The sequence below is a fragment of the Phaenicophaeus curvirostris genome, chromosome 12, assembly GCF_032191515.1.
Source record: "Phaenicophaeus curvirostris isolate KB17595 chromosome 12, BPBGC_Pcur_1.0, whole genome shotgun sequence".
Lineage (NCBI taxonomy): Eukaryota > Metazoa > Chordata > Aves > Cuculiformes > Cuculidae > Phaenicophaeus > Phaenicophaeus curvirostris.
This window is the reverse complement of record NC_091403.1, coordinates 6,128,411-6,149,334: the sequence shown is the minus strand read 5'-3', so window position 1 is coordinate 6,149,334 and position 20,924 is coordinate 6,128,411. Positions and strand designations below refer to the sequence as shown.

Below are 20,924 nucleotides of genomic sequence, written 5' to 3'. Positions count from 1 at the left end.
GTTCTAGCTGCATGCCTTTTAGGAACATAGAAATAGCAAGGGAAACAGACATTTCTCTATTAGACTGCTTTTAGTCCCCTCTATGCTTAAAGTAGACCTATGGTTGTCTTAACACCTGGAGGCTGTTCTCCATCTAACAGTACACTAAATTCCTTTGGCTCGCACATCTCAGCCACTTGGAGGGCTCTTGCAGAAGAAATAAAAATGGTTCAGCCAGAACATCCTTGCCTTCTCTGGTTGCCAGGCTCTTGGGAGGCACAGCCAGCCCTGTAGTTTAAAAGGTGAAGTCCTTAAAGAGGACTGGAAGCTGGAATGTGATGCTGATTTTAATGAGGGCTGTAGGAGGCTGAGTGGATGTACAGACCATTAGGTTTGATTTTACTGGGCAAACTGTGAACAACTTAGAAAAAAAAAAAGAATTAGTAAGGCACATGGATGAGCATGTTTGGCAGAGGAACAACGTGCTTTTGCAGATGCCACGTTTCACAAACTCATTAATGGTTCGTTGAAGGGCTCAATGAACAAGAGGATGAGGGCATCTAGTTGGTATTGGTGGTGCTACAGCTCTGAACTAAGCCCTGTTTCTTTATCAGTAGAGTTAATCTACAAGTACACCATTCATGAGCACTGTGTTTAGAGGCTGTAGGAATTATTAGCAATTTGTAGATCTCTGTTCTGCCATCTTGACCCAAACTGTGAAATCTCTTGGACTACTATAATAAAATGTTGATTCCTGGATCTGCAATGGATTGTATGTAAATTGAGTGCTTCTTGCCTGCAGAGCCATGGAAATATGGAACTGAGCAGAACTGAGACTGTAGATTTGCACTGTGAGTAGTGTTGAAATAGACTCCATGTTGTAACATAATGGATGTCATCCTCAAATTCTACATATGTGCTTTGTTTAGTGACCTCACAAGAGCCTTGTGCAAAACTGCCTCTTAAATCTTAGGAGTATTTGTTTTCATAGCTTACACAGACAACGCACAAAACTTTTTTACTAGTTTTCATTAGTACATATAACTGTCAAGATTTGATTCTAGGTCTGAATACTACAAATGGACCTAAATTTTTCATTCAGATGGAACAACAAACTGTCATTGTTTATTGTACACTTGATTAATGTGCTTTGGTGTTGTCTTGATAACTTGAAGCAGTGGCTTTTCCTCTCATAATAGCGCATTTTCTATTGTATTCCCTTTTGGTCTCAGATACAGACTTGGCTCCAGTAATGGGTGCAAATGAAACAGTAATTTCAGCAGCACAGGAAGATCCCAATTCTATTATCTCTGGCAAGCTAATCCTGTATTTCTGGGAAACAAAAGAAGGTATAAAAACCAGTGACCGAGTTCAGTATGGTGTTAGCTAAGTTAATTTCTCAGAAGAAAAGTGCCAGTGCATCGAGAGATAAACAAGAAATGTCTTTTCAAAACTGCTGCCTCACAAGATGAACATATATAAGCATGTTCAACTGAAAATGGTCACTGCCTATACGCAGAGGGCAGAATTTTCAGAGGCGTAGAAAAAGAAATTCTGCTCATTTCCATAGGGCTATCCATATGTTAGAACACCTACAGTATTGCACGTTACCTTGCTAGCTTGAATCTACTGCGCTAGTTTCCATGGATTTCAAAAGATTCAAGATCTCCCGTTTCTTACTCCATTATATTTTTTCAATGTATTTTCCTTTTAAAGTGATCAAGATTGTTTAGGCTATGCCTATGTAAGAGAGTATCCTGCATTTAAGAGTTTGGCAGTATAAATTTGTTGGCAAATTCCCTGGCAGCTGCTTCAGGCATTGAATATAAACCAGTTCCCAGACCGACTAAGCCATGCTAGAGGAAATGAGGAAGCTTTTGGCAATGTAAAGGTTTCTATATTTTATTTTATGCCAACACAGTCATGATAGAAAAGAATGCAAACGTTTTTGTGCTCTTAATTGACATAGGTATGCAGATGGAAGCCAGTACTCTTAACACACTTAGACGTGTTTGAGGTTAACCAAGGAAGTTCAGTGATCCAGCTGCTTCAAGTAGACTGAGGTGCTTTACATGATATTTCTGAAAACTGAAGTTGTGTCACGTTGCTTCCTTATCTGCTGTAAATGTGAAAAATACTGACTCTGCAGCATTGATTCAGCCCAAAGGAAGCCTGTGAACAGAGAAAGCTTGTTAGAATGTTTCAGCTGCAAAGAGTAATCACTAGAAAATGGAGGTTCAGGTCACTGGGAATTCATGCTGCATTTGGTAAACAACTTAGTCATGAAGCCCCCAAAATAATTTTTGAAAGAAAGAAATCATTTATGATGTTTCTGAAATACAGAACTTATAGTTAGCTTTCACAGCAACATTTGAAATTAATTCTGCAGTTTCAGCTTGACCAAAGTATTTTTCTGGAACCCAAAGCATCGCTCTTCTGTAGAAAAGACACTAAAGATAGTGTCTTTTTTAAGACTTATGAAGAGCCTGATTCTGTTCAATTCATTAACATCTGTCTCCAAAGCAAATGGCTTCAGAAATGGTTCTGAAGCAGACCTTCAGGCTGTTAGAGTGGCACTCAAATATGGTTTGGAAAAAAAAGACTTGCTGATTATGAGATGCTTCTAAATAGTGTCCATAGGAATGTTTTTGATAACTCAAATTTTAATTGAGTAAGGCTTTCCTAAGTCGTTATGATGAAAGCTTCAAGAACCCTAAAGTGTGTTTATAACCAGGACTTGTGAATATCAACAGATATAGACATTATATGACTAGAGATTATATCCAATCATTGTTGATAGTATCGTCTTCAACAGTCATGCTGAGACACAAAATCTCATGAAAAATGAAAGGTCCGTGTTGTTTACCTCACAGACAACTTGTTTGATTAAAGTCACTTTTCATTCCAGGTCGTGTGCACAAAAATGTACTCTCCCAGAGCAAAGGCCAGGTCTTACCTCAGTTTGGTAGGACAGAAGGTATGTGATAACATTTAGAGTTACATTAATAGGTTTACATGTTGTTGTTTGTAAGAAAAGTACATTGCAATAGAGTATTTTGTTCTCCAGTAAGTGAGCAAATGGCAGCAAAAAACCCGTGATGTTGCGTTATATATAACATATGTTTTCCATCACAGGTGCCATCCATGTGTGTTCACTTTAGGTGTTCACACAGGATTTTCTGGGAAAAATGCACTTTCCTTAGTACCAGGGTGGGGACGCTTTCGCTCTTCTCTGCTAAACAGATGGCTGAGGGTGATCCATGGCATTTCTTCTGTGCAGGTGAGTCAGATTTTCAATGTAGATTAACCTCCCCAAATTTTTCTTTTCCGTTTTATTCTTTTAATTGTTTTGGAATAACCTATTTGCCCCTTTGGTCTCTTTTGGCATGCCTTGTTAGGCCTGGATGGAAGCGCTTAACCTTATTGCAAGGAGTTGATTTTGCAGCAGTCAGTAGTGTTTTTTAACAGATCTAACGCTGCAGTGTGCTTGGAGATGAAAAGAAAACGTGGTGCTTTACAAGACAAGAGTAGGGACCTACGCTAGACCCATTAGCAGCAATATTCAAAATGGTGAAAAGGTATGAAATGTTACTTGTTTTTCCAGTGTATTGTTTAGATGGATAATACAGCACTTGAGTTGGATAGTGCATCCAAAATTAACAAATTAATTCCTAGTCAAACTACTCATCTGTGTACATCAATAGGCTCAGCTATATGTTATATGCATGTATAACCGCATTCTTTAATTTTTTAAACTCTGATACCACACTGATTTTGTCTTTATGTTCCCTAAGATAGAAACAGCCTAGAGAAAATCTTTGGCTTGTGTCCCAATGCATTTATCACTGGGAGGGAGGTATATATTTATTCATATTTACACACCTACATGTTTCTGTATAGCCACCTGATCTTTTCATCTTAGTGGGAAAGCTTTCCTGTTTTAACATTGCTGCAGTCACCGTTAAGTTTTGTGTCACAAAAGAAGTTCTGATTAATTCAGCTGGTGTGCAACTTTTTGGAATACTTTGAGGCACAAATTAGCAGTATCTGGAAGTAACTGTATTATAGGAAGTGATACAAAACTAGTAGGAAGTTTTTCTCCTCCTTATTTTGCTATTTTCAAAGATAGGGATAGGTGGAACATTACATTTTATATAAGCGTGCTATGACCAGCATTTATGAAGACAGACTGATTTTTACAGCATTGAGGCAAAATACTGAAGCTCGGTGCAAGCGAAAAGCAAGCAGAGATCACTGCATTACTCTGCAATTGGACCTGAAGAAGCCTCTGGAAAATGAGATGGACTCAAACTGAAACAAAATGGCAAGGAGCAGTAGCAAAGGATTTCAATCAGGTGAGATTACAAGTGCTCTGGAAGATTCGGCTGTAGATTCCAAGTTGTCATCTCTTTTCAATCTCAGTGTAGCTTTACCCCATGCGCTGCCATGACCCTTTATTCAACCTAGGCTTGTTGGATGACTTTTGTGCTACCTTCCAGGAAAGGAATTGTTTTTTTGCAGCTCCCTCTCTTATTCGTTTTGAGAAAAGGATTAAATCCTCCCTCTGACCAAGCATCCAGGCATGCTAAAGTGAAGCCACTTCACGATCCTGGCCAAACAAAGAACGAAAATACCCACAATAAGCAAAAGCAGATGGCTTCAGTGGCAGGAAATGAATGAGCCAGATTGCAGGTAAAATGGTTCTCAGAACACATCGCGGAGGTTTGTAATGACAGGTTCTTCGTTATCTGGGGCCTCCTAACAGGAGGCCAGATGTCTTCTGTTGTGAAAGGAGATAGATAGAGATGCTCTTCCTTTTCCTCCCCCTTTAACTTATGGCTGTTTAAATTACTGCTAATGGAAGCCTGTTTTCCCCTTTTCTCTCTGATGTTTTTGGAAACAGAGGAGATAGTTAGTGAAGGGGTATTCTGATATGAAAGAAAAGGCCCAGAACTGGCCTTTACCTCCCCGTGACCCTCAATTTAAAGAACAGGGAGGTCAGTGCTGCTAATTGCGCTTGAAAGGATTAACCACTTGATCGCTTTCATTTGGTAGAACAAAATTATTCCTTAGTCTCAAAGCCGGAAAAATGTATAAGCAGTACTGAGACACTTTCAGAGTGAGGTGGATGACTTGGTTGGTTTGGTGTCTTATACCAGTACTGAAATTAAATAGAGGATTTAAATATTTACAAAGGGGAAAGCAGGAGAGGGGAGAGAAGGGGGAACTACATCTGCTGCTCAGACAGAACAGTTTTGCAGCAGAAGTCACAATAACCTCCTCCTGCCCTCATAAAAGGTTATCACAGGAACATCCACAGACCATAATTAATTACGGGTATTAGATGTGCTTTTGTCACTTGCTATAAGAATGACTCTTGCATTACGCTGAGGTTACACTGGAAGAAAAAGAATCTGAACCCAATTCCTGGACAGAGTGTTCCAGATTTAAAATCTTTTCTGTACATTGATTTCACCTGAGAATTAAAATCAATTTACTTTTGGAATAGATTCTTAACTCCCATTGTTCAAATACACAAAACTTAAATTTGGAAACCATTTTTAACCTTATGAAACTATTTTCCAAATGTAACAAAGAACAGCTTATATAAGTGTTTATCTGACCTCTGCTTCTTAAATAAAAAAACATGTTTTCAGGGAAATGTGTCTTGGAAGTAACTCCCCCCCGCCCCCAATTTTTCTCTCTGGTTCTTGTAAAACAAGGTCAGTGGGTTCATTTTATTTTTGTTTGTTTAAAGTGGGTGAAAGTTTCCTTCTCAAGCTATTATACTTGCGTGATTTTAAAAAAAATATTACAACAATCTTTGTTTAATACAAGAACAGATGGAAATGTCAGAAGACTATCAAAATTCATACCAAAGGAAATAGCATTAATAACAGTAAGATCCAAAATAACCTCTAAATAGCAAGAGGAACCAAATTACTAAGAAATGTGTTGTTTTATCTCATTGCCTGGCACACAAACTCAATGTATAGGTATATTTAAAAACTATCTTTCTCATTCTGACTGCAAGCCTGTGCTGCTCCTGGTGCTGTTATTGTTCACGCTTCATGTGCACTCACGTAACTTAACCAGCCTTTCTCTTTGTAAATGCAGGAGATGGGTTTTGTCCACTGAAATGCATTTTCATATGCGTTCACTTATATAGATAAGCATACAAGCCTGAAGATAAGTATACCTCGCAGAGAGAGTGTATTTGTGTCTTGTTTTAAGCAATATTAACTTTGATTTCAATACCTTGAAGCATTAAAAAGCATAGTATAAATAAGTTGTGGAACTGGTATGGATTGCTGTGAAAGTGTAAAAAGAATTTCTTGAAATATTTTTCACCAGGGTGTGAAAGTGCCCCTGGAGAGAGAGTCTGCTCCAGCCGAGAATTTAGGCAGATTTTTTTAAAGAAAATATACAACAAAAACTTCGGAATTTCTGTTTAAAAAATCTATTCTATTTTTTTTAATCTGTGTCACTCAAATAAGATTTAGGTTTTTCCTAAGTAGCACACTTCTGAGTGTATGCAGAAGTATCCATCCATCATATATTGTACCTCTAATAAACCACTTTTTTTCTACCATAAGAGTGTAATTTTTACCGACGTGAATTTTTCTGGCAGAACATCCTAGTACGATAAAAATATATTCGTATAACTCTGCTTGTAAAGCTACAGCTTAGGTCTGTTACCTCTGCCAACATTAGCTGTACTGGTATAGCTTGGCCAAGTCACACTTGTCTAATTACATTCACATGTGATGACTCTGCCAGCAGTGCTACACGTACCAGCAAAAATTTCAGCAGCACAGTCAGTCCTATTTATGCTATTCAAATTTGCACTATTGCTGTAAAAGAAAAACCACACCAGATTCACAGTCTGGCTAATTTAAGGAAGCCCTGTCAGAAATATTGTGGTTGGAACCACCATCTTCTTTATTTCTTGTCTCTGCAAATTACTTTGCCTTAGGTCCTGGGAAAAGATCTACATTTTCAGGTAATTCCAACAACACACTGAGCGATTTAGGCTACTTACAAGTCTGTGGCATCTACAAAATTTCACAGTCTATGATGTGCCATAGTCACATTTGTTAAATGATGGCTCCTCAAAATGATAATGCTATTATATAATAACGATAAACACTTAACTAAATTAATTTCTTTGAAGAAGTCTATACTTATCTATTTTGTATGGTGCCCCCCATTAAATAACACCCTAATACTTCAGGAAACATTTGATGTCGTGAAAGTGAAATCAGTATTACTGAATAAAACACAACAAAAACACCTGAAAGAAAGTATTACTAAAATAAAAAGCTAGCATACTAATTCCTTTGCAAAGTTAAGAGACTTCACTCTTTGCGGTGAGAGGGGCTGAGTCCTCCAATCCCCACCTCCAGTCACCTCACTGTGCTGAGCCTCAGGTCTGTAGGTTTGAACACAGCGATATTTAGCGAGGCATAACTGTTTTCAAATAGGTTATTCTAATCAGACTGCTCATTTGAGTAGTTATACAACCTCACGTGTGCAGGACATAAGGTCTGCAGATCACTTCAGTACAAATACTGTAAACCTTACTCAGTGCAATCGACTTCCAGACTTGTTAGTTATGCTTGTGCAGTTGATCATTACAAAAGAAACAAATCAAAACGCAGTGTTACTTACCTATAGACAGATATCTTATTGTTTTCCTGCACAACATTTGGCATTTTTAATCAATGTGTACATAAATGAAAAGAAGAAAAGCAAATTATCATATTGTCCTTTGTAGTTCTCTTTCAGAACCTCCTGATGATAGTCCACAAGGAAATAATAAATTGCTTCAATTGTGGAAAGGTACGTATCTGGCTTTCCCTTTTGATGACGCCAAAAGCAAGTTTTCCTTGTCTTCAACTCAATTTGCAGCAACCCTGTCAAGAAAAAAAAGATGACATAGATTAAGCAATGAGGACTGGTGGGATGCCAAACAGGTCTTTAGTGAACCTCCATTTCTAATCCGTGAAATGGAGGCAATAATTTTATTTTCCTTTGTGGACCACCTTGAAATTAGATGAAAAAGTGCTGTAAATGTTACAGTCCTCCTATTTGCAATTAAAACTTACTGGTTATCCTTTCATTCACCCAGCCTCACAGCCGTCAGTAAACTGTAGGGTCTATTCACATAGGAAGAGTGAAACCCACACCTACAAAGACTCATCAATGTTCATAAAAGGAATAATAACCCTCAACTTTTGTAAAGTTAATACTTTCCAAGCGTAAAACAGAATCACCCAGACTTAGTTTTGCTGACTGAGAAATATTTGCTAAGAGCCAGACACTCTTCATTTATGCTTGTTAAGTAACTGAAATCTCCCTGGGATTACTCAGGAGTAATTATGACACAATCTGGTCATTAATTTTATTAGAAACTAAAAGCATTCCCACTTGAGATGAAAGAAAGAAATAGGGTCTTTGTATGGTATATGAAAATCTTTTATCTACCATAGTCTTGAACTGTTTCATTATGCAGATGAATTTTAAACATTTATCTTGATTTTTATGTTCCTTAAAATGCACAAACTACTCAAAATTAAAGCCCCCTTAATGTGAAATCTCTTTGTAAACAGGATGGGCAGCTGGAATATAAAGAATAGTGTATACACCTGTCAATAACACCAGGATCAGGTTGTAAAATTATCTTTTTCTAAGTGTTTGTCATGGGATTGGTTTCATACACTTAATAGCATAAGTAACAATATGGTTTAAGAATTGCTTGAAAGTTGAAGGCAAAGAAGTCTGGACACAAAAGGCTCAGTAAGGTCCAAATTCAGGAGCGAAAACTGGCCTATAGCCCAGCACCTGTAATTCTATACTTTTTACCTTCAACCTATGTTTAATTCTTGTAGTGTAACTGCAAGATGAATTTAGTTGCTTGCTTTGCAGTTAGTTACGTGCGATACTCTGTGTAGCAGAAGAAATCTTTCTTAGAGTGTTTTTAAAGAGCTGAAAAAGAGGAGATTCCATCACTGAGTTTAGATGGTACTGTTGGCATTTTGGAACCAAAAATTCAAAATAACAAAAGTCTAATTATTAGTTGTAACAGTCCTATTCAAGTTTATTCAATATAGTAATAGGAACCTACATTAAGTTTGTTTCCCTCAAGAGGTTTCAATACTTGAATTCTCAGCCCTAACCAAAGTGAAAGCTTGCATCAAATTCAGCAACATTTCCACCATAACCACAGTGAACTAAATTTAGGGGATGACTCCTCCAAGGTAAACTCCAACCTATTTGTGGTTTGCATACAAACAAAACTTCAGTACAGGCAAGACCACTGATGCTACTGAGCTTACTACAAATGCAAGATCAGTTAATTTCAAACAAAGAATTTTAGGAGGTTTTTTTTAAAACAAAAATTAGAAGGGGCCTAAGGGTTAGAGTTTACTAGGCGTGTTTATAATCTGTACTGCATTTGTATCTATAAAGGTGAAGGAAATGTTTTTTAATAAATACTGATTGTTTGTGTGAAAGTTTATAATACGAAGAAAATGAACATGTTGGTTTTGCTTCTTTAGTATCCACATACATACATGGAGCTCATTAGAAATAAACTTTTCTATGAATCTGAGATCAAGCGAAATGGAAATAGAGCTACCTTTAAATCTGCTTAGGTAATGTAACCAAACTTGCTTACAGAAGTTGTTCTCCTGCGTACTTGTCTTAGGGCAGACAGTACCTTTCAGAGAGATCTTCCATCTTTCCATAAGCCTCCATTTTCTCCTGATACGCTACAACCTATTATCACAGCGCAGTCCCTGTGCTCCCTCCACTATAATATGCTCAAACCTGTAGGATCCTATATTAATGATGTTTGTTCACTGATGTTACATCTAAGAGAGTTCTAAGTTCTTATCAACAAGATGGATGTAAGTTGTAAAGTTTACACATGTGCTGAAGCCTGTTCCTTAACTATGAACCTTCCATCACATCTTTGTCCCTGTAGTTTGTACAGTGAGCTGAGATCCACCACTTCAAGAACTACTAGTGCTGAAAATGTGAAGTAGTTTCTGTTTTGCACCTATAGTAGCTAGTAAGAGTCCAAGCTCTGACTAATGTGCGTATTGTTATTTTCATTATACTATTAATTTCTTAAGGAGGTAGCAGCTTGAAAATACTATTTCAGACAGGAATTCTGCTCCTTCCCTAATCTTCCATAGTCCTAAGCTTTAAAAGTACCTTAAGGATTTAGGCTGAGAAAGAAGAGGTTTATCTACCTTGGATTCACCTTGCCTCTGCTACGGTCCCCTCAATCATGTCAGCATGTGTGATTTTGGAAAGAACTTTGAAACTTGTGTCAGAACTCCCACCTTGTCTTTGCATCACACCTCTAAGTATGATTTTTGAGGGAAGAAAATGAACATGTGATAAAAGGACAAGAGATTTGTCAGAAAAAGAGGATGAGGGGAGTTTAACTCAGAGAACACCAGCATAATGCTCTCAAATATCCTCGCTTTGCGTAGGTGAAGGTACCATTTTCTTGCAGAAATGAAAGCAAGCACAGAAACTTAAAAAATCCACACAACCAAAGCAGATATATGATTCAGCCCTGTAGAAGAGGATATATAAGCTAGTAAAATAAGACATTTGGATAATGCAAAGTAGATCAAACTTACAGGAAAAAATACCAATCAGTTTCTTTAACAACTATGTTGATGTTCCCAATAAGCTTCATCACTCATATGAGAAAGTAATCATTAACATTAGATGCAACTATTTCCTTTCTGATCTAACGATCAGTTTTAATGAAGTAATCAATCCTAGACATTACCAACTTTTAAATATTTCCTGTCTTTAAGACAACTGACTTAATTTTGCTTTCTGAAGATATATTACACCACTTTTCCGAGAAGAATATAGAAGTGAGGGGTTTGGTCCAAGTTTTCTTGGCTGTTTCTTCTTAAGGCTTATATACTCATTTGCTTTCTTTTGCAGCACAGTTACGTAGACTTATTCTGCAAATGCAGGCTTATAAAACACAAAACATTTCTTTACATTCTCCTGGCTTTCTTAATGTATCAATCCCGTATTTCCTGTAACTTCATCTTTCTGAGTAAGTACAGCAATTAGGTCTTGTTTGGAATTATGGACACTCCTTTTGTGATCTTTAATATACGAGGAACATTTTGTTGGATGATGACTTCATTCGCAGTTAAACTGAAAAATGACAGCAGTTCTCTATTTTGTGTGTATGAACAACGTAATTTAATCAGTTTATAGCTAAGAAAACTCTGCCCCATTCATCTTGGAAGGCAAAACTCTGCTCTCTAAAAGGAGTATTAATGCAACTTATGTCCTTTATGACAGACAGTCAGGAAAGCAATGAATGCACACGCTGTGCACACTGTTATACCTGCTGTATGGAGGGTAAAATTCTCCTCTGGTTGTGGATAAAAGAGACTGACTTGCATGATACTAGTCACACCTTATAGCAATCCTGAAAGGTGCTCAGGAAAACAGAGAGCTGGAGTACAGCTGGAACAGAGATGAAGTTCTAGAAAGGAGGGAAGAGTCCACAAGATCAGCATTTGCATGTGGGGTAACTGGAAACCACTCTTTAAGAGCTCCAAAGTTACAGCAATCACAAATTTTTTAGTGATAAACTGCATAAGCTTCCATGGAAATCTTCGGCTTCCTTGGCTGCTTGTTACTTTTCCTAAATTCATCCTTTAAAAATAAGTCCCAAATGCTTCACAAGCAACTTGCAACGTGCAATTACTCTAATCGCTACAGTAATATTTCTGTTTATCTAGTAGAGTATGTTTTGTGTTAAGCTAAATACTTAGGATTTTAATTAGCCAATACGTTATACTAACATGTGGGATTCTTTATAAACTGACTAGACAGCAAGACAGCATTAATCTTGCATGTAAGAAGTCTGTGAAATTCTTTGTAGGGTCCAGCGCAAAGCAGGCAGTTATGTATATTACATATTAACCTGATAGGCTGCCTCCCAGCTAAGTGCACCTTTTTCACTAACGAAAATATTTTCAAACTCCTATTTATCTAAAATGAAACCAAAATGCTATTGCCACATTGTTTTATCTTTTGTGGTTTTATTTAGAATACTTAACTGTAAACTTCTTGTAATGAACCTAAGACAAAAAACCTTTGCAGAATGACAAGTTTTTGCTTTCAGAGATGGGAGGATGTGGAGGCAAAGCAGGCATTCCCCTTTTGTCTGGTAAACAGTGAGGTCATTGGAATGACCATGAAACAAAGGACTTCACTAGAAAAATAAACCAAGCCATGATATACTTGAGCTGTATCTCCTAGATCCCTTGTTCACCTTCTAGCGCCTGCATGCCACTAGTGTATAAAAATGGTCCCATGGCTCTCCTAAAAAACCCACCTGCAAAGGAAATGTTCCTGGCTTCTTTTGAAGATGATTTGAAGAACTGTATTGCCTAACATGACAGCTTTCATTCTGCGAGACTATTAGTTCCAACAGAGAAGCAGGAGAAGAAAATGTAAATGATTTCTTATATTAGTCTTATCATTTTGCAAAACAAATTATATGACAGGAGAAGGAACAGGAAGATTTCCACACCACTGAAACAGACTGTTGAATCTTTCAAGTATATTCAGACACAGGGTTAGGTATACACTTGCATTATGCTCAAGTTATAGACATGCATTTCCCTTCATCGTTTCCGCAGCAAAAACAACTCAATATAAATGTTTTTTACCTTGAAGTCGTTCATCAGTTATTATTTTGTTAGTTTGGTTCCAGGTACTGTCAATAAATATTATTTTCCTCAGGCCAGTGCCTTCACTCCTGTTGCTTGAGATGCAGTCATTTAGATTTTTTTCTTCTTCTTTAGGTTCTATTTTTGCTTTCTTAAGAAATGGCTCTCTGGAACAGTCATCGTCACTACCACAAATGCCTTTCTTAGTGTATTTTTGGAGATAGAAAGGGATATCTTTTACTGAAACTGAATTTGGGCCAGGAAAGATAAGTGCTATCTAAATGGAGAAAAGAAAGAGATCTGAGTGTCAACAAAATCTAATAAAAAACCAGGCATTTTTTCATTAAAGAACAGAAAATTTCTATCCCTGCCCACACACATTTAAGTCAGGAGCAGAAGAAAGAGTATCTCTTAAAAATATTCTATTGTCTAAAGGATAAAAAAACTACATTAAAATAATAAAGATACTTATTAGAGATTTTTAATTAAATGTCACCTCCTTGCTTCTACTACCAATTCTAACACTTTTTCAGCCAAGCCAACAGCCTAAGGATGTTCAAATTTCACTTGTCATTGCATTGTATGGAGCAGGAAGACTATAAAGAAACTAATTTCATTCACAGATTTTAGATCAGACAAAGTAACATCTTCTGCCCCCGTGTCTGTTGCAAGTCCCACAAATACATGAAAAATACCAGTGATGGGATGACCTTACTTAGTATATTTCCAACAACTTACTGCAGCATTCAGAATCTGACTTGGAAAGCCTGGGCCCTACCAAATCACAGCAATCTCTTCCCACTTTTGTCTGCTTTCTACATTGCTCTTTCTGCTTTTTTCAGCTTCCAGCCTCTTCGCCACCTGTGCTTTCCTTGATGGCTCGTTTCTTGATGAAAATAATGTCTCTGACAAGTGTGTATTTTCCTCTTCTTCAGGTAGTCAAACAATAATATAAGTGTTAAAGTGTTATGACATCAAAAGTATAAATATTAGATTCCAGATCAGTCATACCACTTAAATAAGCATAAAAATCCAACTTCACAGCTTTTTTTCAGCCTCTTTGTTTGACAATAGTTGTATTTTAGTTGGTTTTCTCTGTAATAGCAAATACTATAATGTTTAAGGAGGTTTAAATACTACAGCTGCTGAATGTGATAAGCAACTGCTGTTTAACTCCCTGTCCGTTGAATGCTTTCATATGTTTAGGCAAAATATTTCTTACGGTACACAGTAAAGCAAATTATACATTATTTAAGGTGATGAATGTAGGAAATTTGAGGTGGTTGGATAGCACTACAGTTTTTCTAAGCTATGGAGGACAGTCCATGACCACAGTACGCTTGTAGTCCCAAGCTTTGAGAGAGCAAGATGGGGTGGACTGCATGAATAGAATAATGATTTTACTGTTCCCTCGCTGCAGAGTCCAGTACCACTGCAGGAGGAAGTATACAAGTTACCTCTGCATCTCCCCAGCAGAAAGCCCTGCTTTCTATATAGAACGTCTTACTTCATGTCTGTTTTCTTCATATTCTGGAATGCAAGGGTATTTATAAATTGTAACATCATCAGGTGCCAGGAGCTTAGCATGCACAGCGGTGCTTTTGCCATCAGTTTCATTTGGGTGTTTAATAATGTCAATCTTCAACGGTAACTATAGTAAAAAGGGGGGAGAAAAAAAAAAGAGGTATTAGGTCTTCATCTAATTCTGTTGCAAAAATGGCCATTTTAGTGAAAATACATCTAAATCCACTAGGTCAAATTTCCAAAGTACTTCTAAAGTATTTTCATAATGCTATTAAATTACAAAGTGATTTTAAAATGCATTTTAGTTCCTAGGTGATTTTGCAAAATGTCTCTGCTCTCTTTGACGGTTTCTCCAAGTATTTTAGCTGTTGGGCGTTAAATTTTTTATTCTTTCTTTCTATTTTAAGAGTGTTTATCTGAATTATACAACCATGACATTTAAGAATGCCATTTACCTCGCATTTTATGTGAAATTCAGTCTTGATTATGGACAGATACTCTTTTGTTCACAATATACTCTGCTTTTAGAAACTGATGAATGAAGGTAAGAGTACTTTAAAGAAACTTTTAAGTAGTAAGTGAAAATATAGCCATTTGCATGAGCAGCTGAGTGACTTCAGCTTACTTTCTCATCTACTGGATACGTAAATGTTTGTGAGGACTGGAGCATTGTCAGTGTTCGTATATGTAATTCCTCAAATAAGAACAACAGTTTTATCTAACTGTATAGGTGTGTTAAAGATGAGTGGCCATAAAGAATGAATCAGAAAAGAAATGGGCACAGACTGCCTGCTCCCTGTCCCCAGTAAATAAAAGGCACAAGAACATTATAAAAAATCTGTAAGAAATATTAACCTTCACAGTCGGGATTTCTTTGGTTGGGACAGTCTCAACAGGAACAAAGCACGTATAACAATAAAACATCCTTGAACTACTGCATCGAGGGCATTTTGATCTCCCACTCTTTTTTGCCTTTTCAAGCACTTCCTGCGATGCTAACTGTAATTGTTGAAGTGGGTGATCTTGAAACGATGATGGAGCCTGCAGTTCCAGACTTTCCAAACATTCAATATTTCTTTTTGGTTCTTGAGAGTTTTCTTCATTTAAAAGTGTAGATGGATTTAAAGACATGGTTAGCTGAAACAAAGAATATGTCGTAGCTGTTAAATAAAAATCCAATATACTTTGATTGGAAATAATTTTATAATCCTATTTAGCAACTAAATAACTCATCAAAGAAGGTATTTCCTGTAACAGAAAAATAATAAAATCATCTCATTCAGTTGTTAAAGAGCCAAGAACTCCAAACAGATTTCAGGAGAGCATGAGATAGACAGCTAGAAAGAACCTGAGATCTGGATCCTCCCGCATAAGCCCATTCATCATTTTCTTTAGGTAAGTTATCCCACCCACTTAACTGATGCAGAATTATACTTTTTCTGTTGGTAGGATCAGCGTCTAAAAGCTTGTGAAAACACTGGTAGACACTATCTACCTGGATGAGCAGTGCCATTAGTCTTCAGCATGACTGTTGAATTAAATGCCTACAGGACAGAAATTCTTAACAGAAAAGTTAATTGTACAACTTCAGAGATCTGCTGAAATTTATTGTGTGTGGGCAAACCAAACTACATGAATGAAATCTGTGCTGACAGATCTGCCAGGAACAAGGCTTGAGGCTGAAAAATTAGTCTCAAGAGCTAAAACATGGCTTTGGTGCTCCATATGCCAGACACTTAAATGCTAACCCAACTCTGCAAGTCTGTATTTATATAATAACATTAATTAATTTATTATTTTTTTTCAAGCTTTCTCCAAGACAGATGTTGTCTCGCCTTCTATAGCTGGCATAGAATTTTTATTGCGTACTCTGAGTACAACGTATCAGAAACATAGGACTGTGTGCGCATACCTGATCCAGACAGAATTCGTCTTGCTGTGTGCAGAGGGTCACAGTCACAGTTTTAATGAAACTCTTCTGGCTAGATGACTCAGGGTCCTCTCTGGTCTTTGAAGCAGCCCACAGTTACAAGCCTGCACAGCCTGCAGTAGTTATAAACTGCCTTTTGCACTCTGCTGCATCACTTGAAAAGAAAAAAGTCATTCTCAGTATTTACTTTCAGCTAAATGAGGTTTACTTTTTCATGTCAGGGATCACACTTGTGCAATGATGTAATGAACCAGTCATGTTTAACAAAAACAAACAAACAATAATTCCTGAGATGGGATCCAAAATTAAGCATTCAAATAAAAACAAGTGTAATTTAATTGAAAAATAACCAAACCAAAAGCAAAACATTTGGCTAACTTTCCAATAAAACCATTAACCCCAGAAACACTAGTTGTTATTTTCTGGTAAAATTAAATACTTGTGCATGCTGTGATACCTTCCCCTCCCCTGCTGACAAGCTCTAACTTTTAATAGGTCAGGGATGTCCATTCAAATAAACAGAAAATCTAATATGCATACAAATTTTATAGTGTAATTTGCTTTTAAATATCTCTGAGATATTTTAAATATCTCCTACATCTCAGATTAACCCATAACAATATCAAGTTTCCTCGAGAAGCAAAGAGGGTGAGAGGCCCTGTAATCAGTTGTTCTAATTAGCTGTGCATTCCGAGCCTGCAAACTGATTCCTATCAGTATCATCTCTTAGGAACTGCAGTGTTCAAAGAGGGCACCCACAAGCACGTTGATTATTGACACTGAGGAGAGATGCGCTGCTCTCAAAGCACAGAAAGGGCTTGGTGGTCTCAAAATAACAGCTGGTTACAGCAGGATATGTGCTGCAGACTTCTCAAAAATGGGGTGCAATAGAGTTTACACAACTTGTATGATTCTGCTGCCCAGGGGAGTTACAGGCTGCCCAGGGAAGCTGTGGCTGCCCCATCCCTGGAGGTGTTCAAGGCCAGGTTGGATGGGGCTTTGGGCAGCCTGGTCTGGTCTACCAGACACCTTCTAAGGTGTCCTTGCCCATGGCAGGAGGGGTGGAACGGGATGGGTTTTAAGGTCCTTTCCAACCCAAACTGTTCTGTGATTCCGGCAATGTGCACTCGCAGCCCAGACCAACCCTATCCTGGGCTGCATTGGAAGAAGTGAGGGTGAGGAAGGTGATTCTGCCCCTCTGTTCCTCTCTTGTGAGACGTCATCTGGAGGACTGTGTCCAGTTCTGTAATCCTTAACATAAGGAGATGGAGCTGCTGGAAGAGGTCTAGAGGAGGCTACAAGGATGATCCGAGGGCTGGAGCACCTCCCATATAATGACAGTCTGAGAGAGTTGGGGTTGTTCAGCCTGGAGAAGGCTCTGAGGAGATCTTAGAGTGACCTCCCAGTACCTGAAGGGGCTGCAGGAAAGCTGGGGAGGGACTGTTTGCAAAGGCTTGTGGTGACAGGACAAGGGGCAATGGGTATAAACTGGAGAGGGGCAGATTTAGACTAGACATAAGGAGGAATTTCTTTACCATGAGGGTGCTGAGGCCCTGGCCCAGGCTGCCCAGGGAAGCTGTGGCTGCCCCATCCCTGGAGGGGTTCAAGGCCAGGCTGGATGGGGCTTTGGGCAGCCTGGGCTGGTGGGAGGTGTCCCTGCCCAGGGCAGGGGGGGAACTGGATGGGCTTTAAGGTCCCTTCCAACCCAAACCATCCTACTTGCATGACTCCCCGGCAGGAAAGGCCCGGGGCGGCACCAGGGGGCCCCGAGCACGGAGCTGTGCTGCGGGCGCTCCTCACAGCGCGTTTCGAAGCCGCCGTGCCCCCCTCATCCCCCGCTCGCCCCCCGCCCTCAGGGGGCCCCGCGCCGCTCCTCACCCGCTCGCTCCGCTCCCGCCCCGCCGCGGCCCCGGAACCAAAGCGCGGGGCGCGGGCGCCGCGGGGAGGCCGGGCCGGAAGAGCGGCCGGACGGCGGGGCCGTTGCCGTGGTTACGGGCCGCGCGGCCCTGGAGGCGGCGGCTGAGAAAGTGACAAGGGAGCGAGGGGCCGGCGGAGAGAGCTGGAGCTGTTCAGCCTGGAGAAGAGAAGGCTCCGGGAGCACCTTAGAGCAGCTTCCAGTAGCTGAAGGGGTACAAGAAAGCTGGGGATGGACTGTTTACAAAGGCTTGGAGTGATAGGTTGAGAGGGAACGTTTTTAAATTGGAAGAGGGAGATTTAGATTGGATTTTAGGAAGAAATTCTTCACTATGAGGCTGGTGAGGCACTGGAACACGTTACCTGGGGAAGCTGTGGCTGCCCCATCCCTGGAAATGTTCAGGGCCAGGTTGGATGGGGCTTGGGCAGCCTGGTCTGGTGGGAGGTGTCCCTGCCCGTGGCAGGGGGGTTGGAACTGGATGATCTTTAAGGTCCCTTCCAGCCCAAACTGTTCTATGATTCTGTGACAGTGGCTGGCTGACAGCGACAGACTGACAGACCAGCTAAATGACCAACCAATACCAACTGACTGACCCTGACTGACTTACCAAATAATTAACACTGACAAACGCTGACTGATAGTGACTGTGAATGACACTGACCAACACTGACACTGTCCGACCAACTGACACTCAGTGCCTGACAGATTGACTGACCAACTTACTGACCAACTCATCCTGACTGACTTACTAAATAATTGACACCGACAGATGCTGACTGACTGACACCAATTTGCACTGACTGACGACTTACACGGGCTGACACACAGTGACTGACACAGGCTGCCCCGGCCGACTGACACTGACTGACACCGACTGACTGACTGATGGCTCGGAGCAGCCTGAGCACAGAGGCAGGGAGTGGCTCCTGACAGATTTTGTGTTTATTTTAGGGCCTCTCACTTGGAACCGACTCTTCCACGTTCTGTGTCACAAAAACCCGAGCAGAAACCACGTCCCGTTACCTGCAGGGCAGAAATCCTCCCCTTCCAGCAGGTTTCCATTCCAGGTTTTTGTAGCCTGTATGAAATGTCCCTTATCCTTTACTCTCCTTGAGGCGTTTCCTGCATGGAAGGTGGTAATGCCCTGAGGGGTGTGTCTGCTTAGTAGAAGTAACTGGGAACCACGGCTTGTGACAGGAGGTTGAAAGTTTTATTTCACTCCTTTGTGAACACCTGGAAAGCCAGATAATTTAGACTATTTACCTGTATTTTTTTCTTGTCTCATAGCATACTTTCTGCATACTTATGGTTGACACCAAGGGCTGGAAGAATTGTTTTGCCATACTCCTTTCTTGTTGTTTTGCATCTCTCTCTAAATAGGACATGGGATCTTTTCTGTGGAATTCCTTGGCCTGGTTGAGGACGCTGCTCTGCAGTAGCATTTACCCAAAGTTCAGTCTTCAGTAACTGCATTTTTAGGTTAAAGTGACTAAACTAAAGCTGTAATTTTGGTATAGAGAATATTTCTCTCAACTCAATGAAATAAAGTCTGTGATATATTAGTTGTAATAGCCTTGGGGGGAAAAGTTGACATTGTAGGCAGATTTTATGCCAAACTGTGATCTTGGTTACACCCCAAAAACCACACTGACTTCAGTGGTACATTCAGTGGCAGAGGATTTTTACCAGCTTTCTGTTGTCATTTGTTTTGTTTTGACTGGGATCAGCTTTTCATGCCAGCGGTTTGTAACGTACTGAAGTAGTAAGAAGAAAGGCCTGCATTTCACCATCCATGGTTTTTTTATCTCCTTATGCTGTGACATTGATGTGCAGTAGTTAATTATGTTGAAATAACAAAATGTTTATAGGACACAAAGAGACTTTTGTAATAGTTTCTAAAATTCTCTCTGGACAAATTTAATTATAGTAGGTTTTATGAAGTGTAGGATCTCTTATTTTGAATTATTTGTTTGGGTCCTTAACCCAGAATTTATTGTTAGTAGACAAACAGGGTTTGCTTGTGATTTAAAAGCAGGCTCTGAGATCTGAATTACCTCTTTGCCATACCTTCATTCTGCACCGTTATTTGCACGAAAGCTGTGACATTACAAACTGGTTTTTAGGAGTGGTTGCTTTACCATTTTTGTTTGGAGTTCTTAATTTCACAATTTACTAAGAAGGTGACTTTTTTTTTTTTTCAAACCAGTATTTCTTAGTTTCTGCTCAGATGTAACAGTGTAAAGTTTGAGTTTTTAATTATGCTGAACTCAGAAGGTACCAGTGGATTGATTCCAGTAAGCATTCTACTAGTCTGCAATCCTCACATTTCTTCCATTTTCTAAACAAAAACTTAATATGTAAGAACAGAGCAGATTTGCCAGGTCACCGGATGTTCACTTTTTCTTCAGTGTGTATTTTAGAAGTATGTAAATAATAGTTGCGTAGATATTTTGGATGGAGGTACTGAGAAGAAAATCAAAGTTCTGCCTCTATGTTTGCCCTTACATGCCTTTCACATTTTTAGCATGTTTCTTGATACCTAAGGATGTGTGGTATTCCTCTGTTTATTGGAAGAAATTACAATGAACATGCACTATATAAATGCTTTAGTGATACCTGTGACCATCACTTCTAATTATCTAAAATTTCAATATTCACTAGTATGTTATCTTAGTTTTTTTAAGGCAGTCTGGTGAGAACAATTCTTACTGTATGTCAGAAGAAAATGAAAAAATCTCATTTTACTTTTGAAGAACTCTTACTGTCCCAAGATTTGGTGATTATGACAGCTTATTATTTTGACTACCCATGTGTATGATGAAGTGAATATGCAGGAGTTGGGTCT

General features: G+C 39.1%; 1 protein-coding gene across 2 annotated transcripts; it reads right to left on the bottom strand.

The window, feature by feature from the left end:
• Positions 1-1,861: 1,861 nt before the first annotated feature.
• DTWD1 (DTW domain containing 1) lies at positions 1,862-18,137 on the bottom strand. Of its 2 annotated transcripts, XM_069866480.1 has the most exons (7): positions 18,043-18,086; positions 16,147-16,318; positions 15,090-15,371; positions 14,218-14,361; positions 12,711-12,987; positions 7,647-7,895; positions 1,863-2,151 (listed from the first exon to the last, which is right to left on the bottom strand). In XM_069866480.1, exons 3-6 carry the CDS (start codon positions 15,363-15,365, stop codon positions 7,666-7,668), a joined length of 927 nt encoding a protein of 308 aa, XP_069722581.1. In that variant the 5' UTR covers positions 15,366-15,371; positions 16,147-16,318; positions 18,043-18,086; the 3' UTR covers positions 1,863-2,151; positions 7,647-7,665. The 2 variants fall into 2 exon arrangements, with proteins under 2 accessions (XP_069722580.1, XP_069722581.1); XM_069866479.1 differs by lacking the exon at positions 16,147-16,318 and having other exon boundaries at positions 1,862-2,151; positions 18,043-18,137.
• Positions 18,138-20,924: the final 2,787 nt, after the last annotated feature.